Source organism: Alexandromys fortis, unplaced genomic scaffold (assembly GCF_014885135.2).
Source record: "Alexandromys fortis isolate MF-2015 unplaced genomic scaffold, M_Fortis_MF-2015_v1.1 scaffold_452, whole genome shotgun sequence".
Lineage (NCBI taxonomy): Eukaryota > Metazoa > Chordata > Mammalia > Rodentia > Cricetidae > Alexandromys > Alexandromys fortis.
Genome location: NW_026068324.1, coordinates 189,029 through 205,958, shown reverse-complemented (window position 1 = coordinate 205,958; position 16,930 = coordinate 189,029). Strand labels below are relative to the sequence as shown.

Below are 16,930 nucleotides of genomic sequence, written 5' to 3'. Positions count from 1 at the left end.
ATAGGTACACACATGCTCACCAGGACACAGATATACTCACACTTATAGGTGTACACATGTTCACTCATACCCATACATGTACCTATTATATACTCATAGGCACACATGAATTCACTTATCACACATAGGAACACACAAAGGCACCTGGACACACATCCATAAGTACTCACTGATACATGTCCATGCATACACATATTATAGGTGTGAAGAGTCTTCAAAGCTCTGAGGCCTCAGAGGCTCAGGTGGCAGGTGGTCCTCCCTCCCTGGGCCCTGACCCCTCCCAGTGTTCTATCATCCGAGGATGCTATGATGGACAGGCACTGGATGGAAGTGCAGGAATACTTTGGATGAACACAGAGTTTATTTAAGGAATAGGGGTAGGCAGGGTGGCTCAGTAGCAGACGCCATCTGCCTCTGACGTGATCACAGTCACATTGACTTGGGTGGGTTTACCCGAGTGACGGTCGATGGTCTTCTGGGTGAAGCCCATGGGCAAAGCCTCGTGGCCAATCATGCAGGAGTAGTTGTCACCCTGTTTCCATGCTTCAGCTGGCACACGCAGCACGCTTGTCACTGCATAGGTGGTGGCACCCTCGCCTGTTTCCTTCTTGGGTTCCCACACCAGGTAGTTGTCACGAGACAGCTCCTGGTTTCCATGCAGCCAACGCACCAACACATCTTCAGGCTTGAAACCTCGCACCAGGCATGTCAGGGACACCAGCTCATTCAGGGACAACTCTTCCGACGGCGGCGGCAGCAGGTGGACCTGGGGTGGCAAGGGGTCTGGAAGACAGAGAGAAGAGATGATGGCTCAGAGAAGGAGATCTAAGATCCCCCTGTCCTTGCATTCTTGGAAGTCCTTCAGATAGCCTCAGTTTCCCTTGTGAGATAAGGGTGGGAGCAGGCGAGCAAATGTGTTAGAGGGAGGAGGCAGCATGTAAGCCTGGAATGTCATAAGACGTCCCAGGGTGCATCTGGGCCTACCTGGGACTTTGAAAGTTGTGGCAGTTAGGGTGTCAGGCTTGCCGGGGAGTTTAACTGTGCATGTGAACTTCTCCCCATTGTTCCAGCGCTCAGCACAGCCAGGCAGGACACTGGACACACTGTAACAGCCGCAGGGGTCCGGCACGGGTTTCTTCGTCACTGCGTCCTTCCCAGTGCTGGGCTGCCAGGTGAAAACCGGTATCTCGTCCTTTTTCAGGCCCTTCACTGTACATGTGAGGCTGGCTTCTGAACCCATGAGCAGGTCCTCGAGAGCTGGCCGGAGCAGTGTCAGGCGGGGTTGGTCGCAAACTTGGGGAACTGTAATGGAGAAGTCCTAACAAATCAGCATATTCCTCCTTTCTCCTTCCCTGTCCCCTTCTCTGGACGTCTTGGACCTCAGCTCCTCCTGGCCTATCCATGCTCCCTCCATAGACTGGCCAGAAAGGCTGCTCTGGAGGCTTCCAAAGTTCCCTGATGGGGCACATGCGGCCAGATACCAGGTTAGGGTAGGACTTATCCCACCCCAGGTAACTTCCTCACCAGGTTTTATGCAGGGCACTTCTACATCTTTGGCAGGGTCAGAGTCGTGTTTCACGGAGCATGTCACAGATTCGTCAGCTGGGCACTGGTCAGCTGGCAGGGTCAACCGGCTGCTCATGGTGTATCGGCCCTCGGAGACCAGGACAGGTGGGAAGTTTATGGCTGTCACATCGTCTCCACTCTTACTCCAGGTCACGTCCATGCTTCCAGATGGGAAATAATCCTGAATCAGGCAGCCGACTATCACTGGGTCCTTGGACATAGATTGTGGGAGGCTCAGTGGGAAGATGGTGGGAGATCTCTTGGGCTCTGGAACACACAACATGAGTGAGATAGTAGCCTTTGTCTGCCTATCTTGAGAGTTTCTGGGGAAAGGACCATGCCTATCTCTTCTTATCTATCTATCTATCTATCTATCTATCTATCTATCTATCTATCTATCTATTTATATTTTTTTGAAACAGGGTTTAATCTGTAGCTTTGGAGCCCATCTTGGAACTAGCTCTTGTAGACTAGGCTGGCCTCGAACTCACAGAGATTCGCCTGCCTCTGCCTCCTGAGTTCTGGGATTAAAGGCGTGCGCCACCACTGCCTGGCCACTTTTCTCTTCTAACCCAGTATCACATGGCTGCTCTGTCATGTGCCTGCAGTTGGTACTGATCTGGCTGCAGAGAGTTTGAACATAAGGACCTGGCCAAATGCCTTGAGCAGGACTTTGTACACACTATAAGTGTCTTTATAAACATGACTACGCTACTGAGCAATCTAGCACTCCAGGTTTCTGAACTTCACTCCTGTTTGGGCAGTGGTCACAGCTGTGCTCTCAGTCCCAGGATTTGAAGGATCATAACTGATGGGCCAGGGCAGGAATGGACAACCTAAGATAGCAGCTCGGTCAGCACAGGATAGGAGTGGTCAGGGAAGACCTAACTTGAAAGTTCACTGGGGAGGAGAAGGCCATTTTGTTTGTGTTTTCATCCCCCACTTGCCTTGTCAGGACTTCAGACCTATAACTCACCACTCCACGAACCCCACCCATCCATTTAACAAACAGTAGACCCTCAAGACCAGATGCAGCGTAGGCACTATTTACAGACACATTTGAATTTCCACCAGGCAATAGGGGAAGGAGAGATGGACACTGAGTTGAATGGTCCCCATTCATACAAAACAAACAGAGGCAACAAGCTGGACTCATGAAACAAGGATTGGTCTACATTTAGTCCAAAGTTTTCCAGTTACCTCAGTACAGAGCTTAACAACCCAGCAGAGTTCAGACTAGAACTGTGAACAAGTCCAGCAAGGCTAACTCATCCCAGTCCTGCTCATAGCCAAGCCCAGTGCAGCCCAGCCTAGCTCAGTTCAACCCAGCTTAACCCAGAGCAACCAAACCCAACCCAGCCCAACTCAACACAGCTCAACTTAACCCAGCCCATCCAGCTCAACTTAACCCAGCCCATCTCAGCCGGCCTATTTATATTAGTCTATCTTAACCAGCCAAGCACAGTTAGCCTGATCCCACACTAACTTTGCCCATTCTGGCCAACACAGATAGATCATCTAGACCAGCTCAACTCAGCAAGGCCAACTGAACCCAGATAAACCCAGTTTAGCAAGCTCAACCCAACAAGACCAAATCAGCCAAGCTCAGCTCAGCCTATCCCATCCTATGCCATTCCATCCTAGTTCAGCTCAGTTTAGCCCAACCCAGCAAGATCATTCAATCTATTCTAGCCTAACTCAGTTCAGCCCAGTTCAGTAAGTCCATTCTGGCCTAGTTCTGTTTATCTCAACTCAGCCCACCTTAGGCCAGCTCAGACAGCACACCTAACCTAACCTAGCTCAGCCCAGCTCAGTCAACCTAGCTCTGTGCAACCCTGTCTAATCAGCCCAGCCTAGGTAAGCTCAGCCTTGTTCAGCCCAGCCCAATCTAGACTAGTTTAGCTATACCCAGCCTAGCCTAGCTCAGCTCATCCTGGCCCAGACCAGCTCAGCTAGCCATTCCAGCCTAGCTTAGTCAGCTTAGCTCAACCAACTTTAGCCTATGTCAGCTCAATCTATTCCAGCCTAGTTAAATTTATTCCAGCTCAGCTCACCCCAACCCAGCTCATTCTAGTTCAGCCTACCTTAGTCTAGCTCAGCTAGCCTATTTCAGTCTAGCTCATCCAGTCTAGCCTGGATCATCCCAGCTTAGTTTATTCTAGCCCAGCCCAGCCCAGTTCTTTCTAGCTCATTCATCTCAGCCCAGCCAGACCCTTTCATCCCAGTCTAGCTCAGCTCACCCCAGTATAGCTCAGCTCACCCCAGCTCAGCTCAGCTCACCCCAGTATACCTCAGGTCACCCCAGCTCACCTCAGCTTACCCCACCTCAGCTCACTCCAGTATAGCTCAGGTCACCCTAGCTCAGTTCACCCCAGCTCAGCTCACCCCAGCTCAGCTCACCCCAGCTCAGCTCACCCCAGCTCAGCTCACCCCAGCTCAGCTCAGCTCACCCCAGTATAGCTCAGCTCACCTCAGTTCAGCTCAGCTCACCCCAGCTCAGCTAAGCTCACCCCACCTCACCTCACCCCAGTATAGCTCAGTTCATCCCAGCTCAGCTCACCCCAGTATAGCTCAGCTCACCCCAGTATAGCTCAGCTCACCCCAGCTCACCTCACCCCAGTATAGCTCAGCTCACCCCAGCTCACCTCACCCCAGTATAGCTCAGCTCACCCCAGCTCAGCTAAGCTCACCCCAGCTCAGCTCACCCCAGCTCAGGTAACCCCAGCTCAGGTCACCTCATCCCAGCTCAGCCCAGCCCAGTCCATTTTAGATCAGCCTAGCTCAGTCATCCCAGATCAGCTACCCTAGCTCAGCCTGGTTTGGCTAGCCCAGTCTTGTTTACCCCAGTTCAGTACAACTAAGGCCAGTCCAGCTCAGCCCAGCCCATTCCAGCCTATCCCAGCTCTGTTTAGCTCACCCAGCCTATTCCAGCCTAGCTCACCCACCTAATCCCATCCATCCAATCTCATTCCACCCTACCCCATCACATCCCACCCCACCCACCCCATCCATCCCATCCCACCCTATCCTATCTCATCCCACCCCACCCATCCCACTCCATCCCACCTCATCCTGCTTAGTATAGCTCAGCTCATCTTAACTTATCTCAGCCCAGCCCAGCTCAGCCTATTTTAGCTAATCCCACCCAACCCAGTTTAGCTCAGTTCATTTCAGCAAGCCCACTTTAGCCTAGGTCTGTTTCAATCAACTCAGCTCAGCCTAGGCTAGTTCAACCAGTCCAGTCTAACCTTGCTCAACTCAACTCAGCCTAGCCCAGGCCAGTCAGAGAAGCTCAACCAGTTCAGACCACTCCAAGCCCAGCTCAGTCCATTCTAGACTAGCTTAGACAGCCCAACTAAGCCTACTGTATCCCATCTCAGTCCAGAATAGCCCACCTCAGATTGGCTCAGCCTAGCCCAGTCTAATGTAGGCCAGGCCAACATAGCTCATCTCATCCTAGTCTAATCCAGCCCAGCTCATGCCAGCCAAGCTCAGCCTGGTATAGCCCAGCTCAGCCTAGCTCAGTCTAGTTTGCCTACTAACCCAGGCTAGCTTAGCACATCCCAGCCCAGGCTATCTTAGCTCAGCCCAATTCAGACTGGTCTATTCCATTTTAAGTTAACCCAGCTCTGCCCAGCTTAGCCCAGTCTAGCTCAGTCCAGTCCAGTTCAAACTAGTTAGCTCAGCTCATCCCATTCTAGAGTATCCCAGTCTAGCTCAGTCCAGTCCAGTTCAGACCAGTTTGGCCCAGCTCATCCCATTCTAGAGCATCCCAGTCACCCAAGTCAGCCCATTTTGCCCCATCTTAGTCCACTACAGCCCATCTCATCTTAGCCAGCTCAGAAAAGTCCAGTCCAGTCCAGTTCAAAGTAGCCCAGTTCAGTTCAGCCCGTTCTAGACTAGCTGAGTCAGCCCAACTTGGCTTACCTTGTTCCTCCTCATCCCAGGTCAGCCTAACTCAGCTCAGCTAAACCTGGGCCCGCTCAGCCGGGCCACAGATGCTCGAGTCACCCCAATCCCTTGCTACTGTCTTCTAATCCTTGCCCCAGTCTAGCCTGTAAGTCTCTTGCTGCTGCTTTCCAGGAAGTTGGGTTTCATCAAGTTTTCTGTTTTCTGCATCTCAGCCCATGACAGATCCTTGAACCTGTGGTCATGTCCTCTATTCCCCTGTCTCTTGCTCTTTGAATCTCCTTCTCCTTCTTGCTAATGCTTCTCTACTCTATGTTTTCAGGCCTGGCCTGGTTGAGACTCCCCAGTGTGCCAGTGAGCAGAGGAGTCCAGACCCTACTGGGACCCACCTGCTTAATAAGGTTGTTGAGTGTCCTCCACAGCCAGGCCTCCCTTGGCCAGGTGGTCCCACACTGAATGTCCATCCTCATGGCTGTAGGCCATCCGCCCTATGGGAGGGAACTTGGGACTAGGAAAGGCCTTACTGGAAGCTGTGTCCTCAGCATCCCCTGTTCTCTCTGTGTCGTTGCCGGACGGACCAGGCTAGGAGCTGAGGGGGCTGCATGACTGTGTGTCTGGCCCCTAGATGGGGTCCCTCTCCCACTTCCTGTTCCACCTCCACATTGTGGCCACTTGCCTCCACGTCATGTCTGGCCTGTGGTCTGGCTGTGGTGGAGACAGGTGTGTCTGACCACATGGGCCTTGGTGGGGCCAGGACTGCACACACCTGGCCATAGGGGTAGGTTGGGGTCTGAGATGCATGACAGGGAATGAAATAAACATCTAGTTGCTCAGAGACCCTGAGACAGAGATAGAGAGGGAGAGAGGACAATTAAGGAGAAAGGGGAGACCCAAGAGTATGGTTGTCAGGGAGCCAAAGGAACTAGGCTACCCCAGAGAGGTCCCTAAGCCAAGGAGGCTTCTGAGAAGATGTTTGAGGTCACAGGGTTGACATCAGGGTGGGGCATGTGTCTGGAATGGCTCATCATGAGCTGCAGCTGCCCGCATGGCTAGTTCCTTGAGAACGTAGATGCTCAGGCTGAGGGCCAACACGGAGGTCAGCAGGTCAGAGTTTGGTGCTACCTCCATTCACAACCCTTGCAGCCCTGAATCAACTTTCCCAGGATGGGCCTTTGCCCTACAGGGCCTCTCAGAGATTGTCAGGGTAAGGTTCCACCTGTCTGTCACTCAGTCCTCTACACACCTCTTTGTCCCCTCCCCACAATTTCTCCCTCTTAGGCTGCCTCTGTCATTGTGCCTTATTTATGTCATGACAGGACTCTGGAGCCTCACACAGGCACCAGACAGTCTTTGCTCAGGAATGGCCCTGTCTGGAGGGGGAAGGTTATATGTCAGCATGTGTGATGGGGTCATGTTAACGGTGCTAGGTGCTGAGTTGAGGAAGTTAACTTTTTCTGGGGTCTTGAATAGATACTTCACAGAGGAGAGGCTGTTGTATCAGACTTGGAAAGCATGGGGTACATTAAAGTCCCCTTAGCTGAGGCCAGTCAAGGGAGTTTAGGAGATGGAGAGGGGAGGAAGTGTGGTCCTGGGTGCCCTCTGGGAGGACACACAGCCTGTATCAAAGAGACTCTGGAGGTTCTGTCATTAGTCTAGGGATGAGTTGGAACCATCAACATGGGGGACATTGTGGCTGCCTGTCTTAGTCATTTGTGTTACTGTTACAGAATACCACAGGCCAGGCGGCTTAGTCAGTAAGTGTTCATCTCTCGGTTCAAAGTTCGGGGGGAGAAGCAGGGGGCTGGTGTGGTCAGTCTGGTCAAAGCTGCTTCCTAGTCCGCAGAGGGTCACTGAGGGTCATATGCCCTGCCACAAGGCTGCTCTCATGACCCAGTCACCTCCTTTTGGTCTTAGGGTTTGCCAGTCTTAGTCAAAGGACATTCTCCTAGGACATCATCCTAACATGGTGTAGCTGGCCACAGTGTGTCATCAAGACGAAGGAACATGTAAATGGGGACAGAGGATTCAGACGCAGCGTCCATCCATGGCTAATGAGGTGCAGCCACAGCTGAGGTCTCATAGAGATGCTTTCTGTGTGGGGTCACAGTGGCTGCGTGGGGACTGTGGTGACAGCCCTTAGGCCATCCCTTGTGAGCCTCCCACAGCCTGGGCAGTGTTGGACACAGTGCTTCTGACTTGGTTGCCATCTTTCACTTTTCACACTTTGACTTTGGAGGACACAGGCCCTGCTTCTCCCCGTCTTTATGACTCTTGCCACTGGGTGAAAGTCCACGAGTCTAGTCCTCGATGACCTCATCTTGAGATAGTTACCTTGGTCACTGTGTGAAGAACCATTCACTAAAGGCCACACTTATGGATTGCTATATGGGATCACGTCTTTTGGGGACTTCCCAACCCATGTATAGTGGACTGATAGGGGAATAGAGAGGAGAAGGTAGACTTTTGGTCCTAGGAGGTCATTCATGGTATGCCGAGGACAGGCTTACTAGCCTGGTTGTCTGGACTGAGTCCAGCTCTCTGTGGATTCTCCTTCTTTGCAGGTGGTATTTGCTCCTATGTGACAATTCCTGCCAAGTTGTGCCCCATAAACTGAGCCTTTGCTGCCTGTGTTTGTGGGGTCTCATGGCTTGGAGGGATGGTCATTAGAAGACACTCTGCCTTCAGGAATGAGTGGCTGGGGAAGAGGGGCACCTAGGCCTCAGCTTAGAAGTGGGTAGGGCTTAGGAGGCTCTGGCAGGAGAAGCGTGTGGGCCAGGCCTTGTCTTCCCAAGACAGTGTGTGCCTGAGCATGAGACTGAGCAGATCTGTGTTTTAGAGTGGTGTGTGTGTGTGTGTGTGTGTGTGTGTGCATGCTCATGTGCACAAGCATATGCCTGGTACCTGACTCTATGCATTTGAGAGGGTCTGTGCAATCTCTGCCACTGTGTCTGACATTCATGTGAATGTGAGTGATGGCGCGTCCCTCAGCACAAATGCGCAATGTTATTGTGAGCTGGCCAGGGATGGGGCTTGGGATGCACCCCGAGCAGTGCCTCTCCTCCAGTCAGACCAGTCACCCTCTCAATCCTGGGTCTTCTGCACCCAATAGAGGTGGCCCTCTGTGCCTTTGCCATCCTTGCCTTCCCTGGGTACCCCAAAGCCCGTAGAAGCCCAACCACAGCATAGGAGAGAGCTCAGACACCTGGAGGCTGTGGTCTGGTCATGGCAGTCTTATCTCCAGCTCAGTTTCCCCAAGTCCCATGGTGCTGATCTTGGGCTCTCTCTCAGTGCAGATCTCTGTAGTGGAATTTCTTTTATATTTTTATAAATGAAGCTTTTCTGAGGATCAGAAAAGTAAAACAGCCACAATGACCAGCCTTACAGACCAGTCAGCAATGACACACACCTTTAATCCCAGTACCACAATGACATATACCTTTAATCCCAGTAGCCACACTAGCTTGCCATAGAAACCAGGCAGCAGTGGTGCACACCCTTAATCCCAGACCTACAGAGGAACATAAAACGGGAGGAGACAGCTCTCAGTCTCAGTCTCATTCTGAGGTTTCCTGGATCACCATTTTCAGACTGAAGTAGAGGTAAGAGCCAGTGGCTGACTGCTTTGCTTTTTATTGGTTCCTGAGCCATCACTGCATATGAGAGAATCCAGTCTTTTGTAATGTGAATTCATGTCCCAAGGATGGAAAATTAAGTTTCCATCCTTGTTTACGTGTGTGTCCTCGTTCAGGCCCTTCAGGGTCAGGATCTGGCCTGTCTGCCTGGACTTAGTGGGTGGATAGGTTGTGGTCCTGGAGAGTGACCTGCACCGAGGTCCCCAGGGGTCCACCTCTGATTCCACCATTAGCGCCCCAGGATTTGCCCTTAATTTCTGCGTAATAAGTGGGAAGCCAGTCTGTGCTGGAGGCCAGTAGGAATGGTGGACTGGGTGGAGACTGGGCCGGAAACCTTGGATCCCACAGAGGGGGCTGGTTGATCCCCACGCTTCTCACCCTCTAGTCCTTGTTCATGTCTTTGGTACCCATCACCCCAATGATGGCTTCAGACACCTTCTCAAAATGCTCTCAAGGAGTTATGGGAAAGAACTTTACTAAAAAATCCAGAGACAAAGCAGGGCTGCTGGCTCTGCCGCTGCCCTGTGGGACGCTCCTTTTCTTACAGTAAAACTCTGCCTAGCCCCACAGGTCTGAAGAGCTCTTTTCAGTTTTGCTGCCTCATCCTGAATGCCCGTCTGTCTCTTTAGTCTCCAGGGATGGAGGACTGTAGGGAAAGGCTGGCTTGTTTGGCGGCAGTGGAGCAGGATGACTTCTGGGGATTGAGAGCCTGGACTTGTTATGGGTTGATTCTGAATGCCCCAGCTTTGACTCTGGGCTCTAGCTAGGGGCCTAATAGGGGCTCTTGGTTCTGGGGCCTTGTGTTTTTGTTGTTATTTAGTCAAAATGGAGTAATCCTGATTCCTGTAGATCTGGGGTGAGCCAAGGCGATCAGCATCCATCCTAAAACTCAGGTCAAATTGATGAGGGAACAGATGTTCTTCCAAAGTTTGTCTCAAAGTATCTCTGTGTGGGACAGCCCAAAAGGCCTTGGTCTGGAACTTTCTGAATGCTGTTATATCAGTTGCTGGTCCCCATATCTGGTCCTTTTGGGGGTTTCTGCCCCTTCCTATCACCCAGTGTATAGCAGGAGCCTCAGAGACACATGGCTGCAGGCCCACATGGGAGCTGGTGTTGTGCCTATGCCTTGGTCTGGAGGATGTTGGCATAGTCGTGGAGGGTCTGGGGTGGCCCCTGCATCGGTGTGGAGGAGACCCACTTCACCTGGGGAAAAGGTGCGTATGAGGATGGCTCTGTAGCTTGGCCTAGCCCTCCCTGGCCCCACCCATTGAGGTGCAGTACCCCACCTTGAGGAGGGTGACAGTGGCCCCATAGCTCACGCTGAGCAGGAACAGGGTGATGAAGATGTAGGTGCTGGTCCACAGCTCTTCCAGCTCCTTGCTCTCAGCCTCTTCTGCACAGAGGTCCTGGAGGTCTAGCTCTGAGGGGACCAGCCAGTCAACTTTCCCAGATTCCAGGTGACAGTGGGGAGGGGGAGAGCCCACACTGGTAGTCCTGGTGAAGCTGGAATGGCTGCTCTGGGACTCCTCAGAGTCTCTGGCCACCTCTATATGCCAGCTGCCTTCTTTTCTCCCCTGACCCTGACTACTCATTCCCTCTTCCTACACCAGTTCCCGCAGTGTCTGATACCCACCACCATCAGCTTAGCTTCTCTTCTGGCCACAGGATGCCTCTATCCATCCTGCAAGCTTGTCCTTCAGAGAGTGCCCAGGGCCATCCTGGAAGGGCTCTGAACTCATAGGCCCATTTTCCAGGACCTGCGTGCAGGCTCTGGTCCCAGAAATCTTGGCTGTGGTCTCTGAGGGCCAGGTCAGGACACATGGGCTCTGAACCCAGGCCTGTGGGACTCTAGAGAGGGCCTCCTGGCCTGGTAGGGGCTCTCTCTACTCTTGCCCGAGTCTCCCTATTGTCTCATTTGCTATTCTGACCAACTACCATACAGCCAATCTTCCTGTCTCTGGTCTCCCACAGCTCAGCCCTCCACCTTCCTTTGTCTCTCATGGTCAGGCATGAGTAAGAGTATAAGCATTGGTCTAGAAGCAGCCCTGAGGTGCTGACTGACTCTGCCATTGGTGGGCCTCAGAGGTATCTTAGACACATTGGCTGGACACTCATCTCTGGATGTGGTGAGTGTGTATGGGCTCCATTGTGGGCATGACTGTGTGTGTATGATGGGAACCTCTGCTCTCAGGTGTGTGAGCCATATGTGCTGGTGGTTGGGCCTGGGATGGGTGTAGATGTCTTCTGGTTCTGGCCTCCTTTTTCTTCTGGGCCTGGGATGGATGTACAGCTTGCTTTGGGCTATTGATAAACCAGGGAGCAATTAATTAAATTAAAAACTACCTGTGGTGAGTGTGTGTACCTGTCTTAGGGTTATAGCAGACAGAGAAGAGTGGTCTGGGAGGCTGAGGCACAGGAGGAGGGCATGTGGAAGACACTGGGCTCCCTAGCAGGGTGTAAGTTCCCTACTTCTATCTTGGACTTAACGGCTCAAGTGTATAAAAGGAAAGGATTGAGAGTGGCCCGAGTCAGCAGGTAGCAGTGGGAAGCCCAGTGCAGCCATGTGGGCACGGGTGAGGTGTTTTGCTGCGTCAGGTGCCTGCAAGTGTGTGATGTAGGCGATGCTGTTGGAGTCAGATGTGAGTGTGTGTGGCTGCGCAGGCGCCTGACTGCGTGAGGCTGGCAGCCTATTCCAGTCCTTGGGACGAGTCCAAGTTGGAGCGAGGTTGAGCAGTAAGACGAGGGCACCAGGTCCTGATCCAAGCCTGCTATGACCATATGGCAGGGCAGGTGGTCAGGGCTGTGGGCTCAGCCTCAATGGCTGAGTGCAGAGGGGAAGGCGCAGGGCCATGTGGAGTCCTGCCTTCTAAGATGCTGGCTTTGGCTGTTTCTCTGCCTGAAGGGGTTCTAGTATTCAGTTCTAGTATCCAGGAATACCTGGGGAGCAGAAACTTGCAAGACTGAGGGGTGGGTGCAGAGGCCTCCTCTCTGTCTGTCTGGATCCCTTTCAGGGGCGTGATGCACAGTGAAGGGCAGGAAGGACCAGGGAAGCCTAAGCTGAACTCTGTGACAGCCTACTTGTCAAACGCCCAGTGCAGGCAGAGGGATGTGCTGTGCTTTACTCTTAGCCCTCTCTAACGGTGCCCCTTCCTCTATGCCAAGACACTCGCCCACAGCTTGCCCTCCCCAAGAACAGGCTCCCAGGGCTCTAAGCAGGCACTGAGTGTTTATTGGGGGCGACTTCCTGATTGTTACAACAGTGGGAAGAGGTCTGCCGTCCACATTCCCCACCACAGCCACACGGAGCCCTGGGAAGGATGGAGGGAAGCGTCATTTACCAGGGATCTTGGATATTGTTTCCTCCAGAATCCTAGGTTCTTTCAGTGCCTCATGGATCACTCGGCAGGTAAATTTTTTATTCTGTTCCCAGTGTGTCTTGGAGATCTCTAGGCGGCTGAAGATGAAGAAGCCTTGACGGGGGCCATTGGACTTCAGGGGTGCTGTGGTTCTGTACTGGGCAGTTGAGATCAGCACCTCTTCGTTCAGCCACTGTACTGAGATGTCCTCAGGGAAAAAGTTCTGGATCAGACAGGTGAGTGTGAGTTTGTCCTTGTTCTCCTTCTCTGGTGGTGGGAACACGTACACCTCTGGGGCCAAGCGCTGGCCTGTGGACAGACATTAGTTAGCCAGGTTCTAGCCTCTCTGGCCATGAGGGAGCACTAGCCTACTCTCCATCTCCTGTGCTTACCCGGGGCCTTGGAGATGGACCGCACAATGGGCTTGGGCAGGTGAGGGTGGTTCACTTTGCACTTATAGCCTTTGCCTTCAATCCAGTCGTTGGCGTCCACTGGGATGGTGGAGGTGATGCTAATTGTTGCGTTTTTGTGCCTGATGGAACTCTGGACTGCTGAGCCCACAGGCTTCCCATGCTCTTGGGTCCATGTCACAGTGGCATTCTCCTTGCTTTCCAGGTCCACCACCAGACAGGTAAGCTTGGGAATCTTACGTACATACAGGTCCAGGGGGCTGGGTGGGATCAGGTAGGTATTCACGCCACGTGGCGCATACTCTGTGGGGTAGGAAGGGTTGTGTAAGACCTTACCTTTTCCTTAGAACTCTGAGGTCTGGGCATCAGGTATGTGAGGGCCTACCTGAGCACTTCTGGGCAGAGGCCTCATAGTTCTCGTCTTGGGAGGTGACCTGGCAGGTGAAGGTGCTCTCAGACATCCACTGATCCTGGGTGATGTTGAGTTCACTGTAGCTAGAGGCGAGCTTGCCCTCCTTCTTGATTAGGACATCACGTGGAAATGCATTAGGCATCTTCTGTCCATCTTTTAGCCAGGTGACGGTGGCATCACCTGGGATATGGCCATAGATGAAGCAGTAAAGCTGGACGGTGGAGTGGAAGGCAGTGGGGTCACAGGACGAATGGAGCAGCTTCAGGATGGGCTTGGTGATATTGGCAGGTGACACTAGGGCAGAGGCAGTGGGTTGTGAGTATCTCCCCAGCCTTGTGCTCCCGCAGGCCTCAACCCAGGCCCCGAGGGTCCTCCTGCCACAGGTTCCCGCTGTGACTGGAGCCAGCCCTGCCTTGCTTACCTCTCATCACCTTACTCTCGTTGAATCCAGATGGGGTATGTGTCACCTGACAAGTGAAGTTCTTGACTGACTTGTTCCAGGCGGTCACTAGGCTGGTGGTGACCCTGAGTTCAGAGCCCGCGGCAGGGAAGTTCACGGTGCTTATGTTCGGGGAGTTTGGAGACCAGGTCACAGTCACCGGGCCAGGGAAGTAGTCCTTTACCAGGCAGCCACGTGTCAGGAAGGCAGAGTCTGCCTTACAGGGCTTCAAGGCATAGACAAAAGGGTTCTGGACAGAGACTGTGAGACAGGATCTAGGTTAGACTGGCCTCAGACCACTGCATTCTGGCAGGCTGGGGGACTGATTAGGGTGTTTGCGACAGGAGCAGAGCTCTGGGGACCCTGTTCCAGTCTGGGAGACAGATAATTAGAATCCTTGTGGGTCCTGTCTTTGTTCTCTGAGCCCAAGCTCAGACCCAGGGAGCCCCTGATACTTTACACCCTGCCAGGGTTTTCTCACTTATTGCCCCTCGCTGGCTTAGCACAGCAGGGCTGGACTTGAGCTTTGCAGCAAGCGGCAATTGCCCTCTTTCTTGATTGGGAAATTATATAAAAATTTAGCCATCATCATTTAGTGACATCATCTAGGATATGGCCATAGATGAAGCAGTAGATCTGGGTGGCAGACTGGGATGGGAAGGCATTAGGGTTGCAGAATGGAGTAGCTTCAAGGTGGGCTAGGTGATATCGACAGAAGGACCAGGCTGTCCCTTAGGTTGAAGTCCAAGGAACAGGTATCCCACAGAGCTTGGGCACCCAGAAATCCAATGAATTGCCAGATTATCCCTTCTGTCCCCACTCTTGGGGACTGGAGAGTCAAAGCCTTCCCAGGACCACAAGTTCCTCTGTGAGTCACATTAATTCTGTTTTGGGGCATATGGAAGACAGAGCTGTGAGATTCTTGCTCCCAGGCTGTTGGTCTCAGCCTCTCAGAGACACAAGTGCTTTGTTGTGATTCCTGTTTACCATATCCCAACCTGTGTAGCCTTCTGCCTCCCAGATGACCCCTGTGGATCCCAGACAGCACGTAGAGAGCAAAACCACACCAGACACTGCCCTGGTGGCTGCCTGATTGCTCTAATGTGCATACGTGCCTATGATATTCTCCTGAGCCAGGGGCCCAGCTCAGCTCTGTGCCAGGCTCCCAGAAAGCAAAGGATACCATTAAGCCTGCTTGACTCCACCTACCCCGTCTAGCTGACTATAACAGGACAGCTTTCTTGGAGGACAGTCAAAACACCCTTAAGTGATTTTGAGCACTCTATCTTAAACCCAGTTCAGTTTAGCATCAGAAAGTTCAACCAGACCAACAGACCCACAGCAGTTTGGCCTGGCCCAGAACAATTTAGCTTAGCTCGGCTCATGCCACCCTAGCCTGGCAAATTCCAGCTCAGTCCAGTTTAGTGCATCCCAGGCTAGTTTATCCCAGCCTGTCCCAGCTCAGATCAACACCCCCACCCCCCAACCTGGCAGAGCTCAGTACCGCCTAGATCAGCACAGTTTAACCTCACCCAGTTCAACTCAGTCCAGATCAGGCTAGTACAGTATATTCTAGCTCATCCCAGCTCAGTCTAGCTCAGTCTAGTTCAGCTCAGTACTGTCCAGTTTAGCCTAGCTCAGCACAGCTCAGTCAGGCCCAGCAGATTCAGCCCAGTCCAGCCTAGCTCAGCTCATTCAAGTTCAGTTCAACATAGCTCAGCTCAGCCTAGCATAGCTCAGCCGTCTTTGGAAGTCTAAGCCAAGCTCACCTCCGCTAAGTTCAGCCTATATCAGTTAAGCCCAGTTTAGCCCAGCTCATCCTGACCCAGCCCTACTCAGCCCCACTCAGCCCACACAAACTAATGTAGCTCAGTTCAAGCCAGTCCAAACCAACCTACCTCAGGGTCATTCAATCCAACTCAGTCCAGCACATTCAACCTAGGCCAACCAAGTCCATTTGAGGCTAGTCTATCCAATCTGTTTCAGCCCAGATCAGCCCAACTCAGCCTAGCTCAGCCCAACCTTGCTTAGACTTTTTCAGCTGAGCTCAGTTTAGGCCAGATCAGTACAGCCCAGCCTTGCTTAGGCCAGCCTAGCCCAGCCCAGCCCACCTTAGACAAGACTAGTGTAGCTCAGCTCAGCTCAGCCCATCCAAGCCAGCCCAGTCCAGCCCAACTAAGTTCAATGTAGTGTAACCCAGTTCAGCCAGGCACAGTCCAGCTCAACCAGGTCCAGCTAAGTTAAGTCTAGATCAATCCAGTCTAGTCCAGTCCAGCCCAGCCCAGCCAGCTTAGCCTAGGGCAGCCTAGCTCAGACCAGACTACATCAGTCCAGCTCAACCAGGTCTGCTAAGTTAAGTCTAAATCAATCCAGCCCAGCCTAGCCCAGCTTAGCCTAGGTCAGCCTAGCTCAGACCAGACTATATCAGTCCTGCTCAACCCAGTCTACCCAAGATAGCTCAGCCTAGGACAACTGAACTCAGCCCAGCCCAGTTCAGTGCTGCTTAGTGCAGGGCAGCCCTGCTTAGCTTACTTAGCCCAGCTCAGGCCAATCCAGCCATTCCAGTCCAGCCTTGCCTACCTCAACCTAGCTCAGTATAGCTCAGCTCAGCTCAGTCCAGCTCAGACCAGCTCAGACCAGCGCAGCTTAGCTCAGCCCAGCTCAGTCAACTCAGTCCAGCTCAGCTCAGCTCAGTCCAGCTCAGACTAGCTTAACCTAGTTCAACCTAGTTCAGCTCAGCTCAGTCCAGCTCAGACTAGCTTAACCTAGTTCAACCTAGTTCAGCCCAGCTCAATCTAGTTCATCCTAGTTCAGCCCAATTCAGCCCAAGTTAGTCCAGCTCAGTCTAGCTCAGTCCAGCTCAGCCCAGATCAACCTGGTTCAGCCCAACTCAACCCAACTCAGCTCAGCTCAGCCCAGCTCAGTCTAGCTCAGTCCAGCTCAGCCAAGATCAGCCTAGCTCAGCCTGGCTCAGCTCACGCTCAGCCCAGCTCAGTCCAGCTCAGTGCAGCTCAGTCTAGCTTAGTCTAGCTCAGCCCAACTCAACCCAACTCAGTCCAGCTCAGTCCAGCTCAGCCCAGATCATCCTAGCTCAGCTCAAGCTCAGCTCAGCTCAGCCCAGATCAACCTAGCTCAGCCTAGCTCAGTCCAGCTCAGCCCAGATCAGCCTAGCTCAGCCTGGCTCAGCTCACGCTCAGCCCAGCTCA

General features: G+C 52.8%; 1 gene segment (V, D, J or C); it reads right to left on the bottom strand.

The window, feature by feature from the left end:
• Positions 1-339: 339 nt before the first annotated feature.
• The window catches only part of LOC126495174 (Ig alpha chain C region-like), a 171,112-nt gene continuing 154,521 nt past the window's right edge, over positions 340-16,930 (bottom strand). Inside the window, 3 exon segments of the C gene segment in view lie at positions 340-783; positions 985-1,302; positions 1,525-1,833. Of these exon segments, the coding sequence occupies positions 392-783; positions 985-1,302; positions 1,525-1,833 (1,019 nt within the window).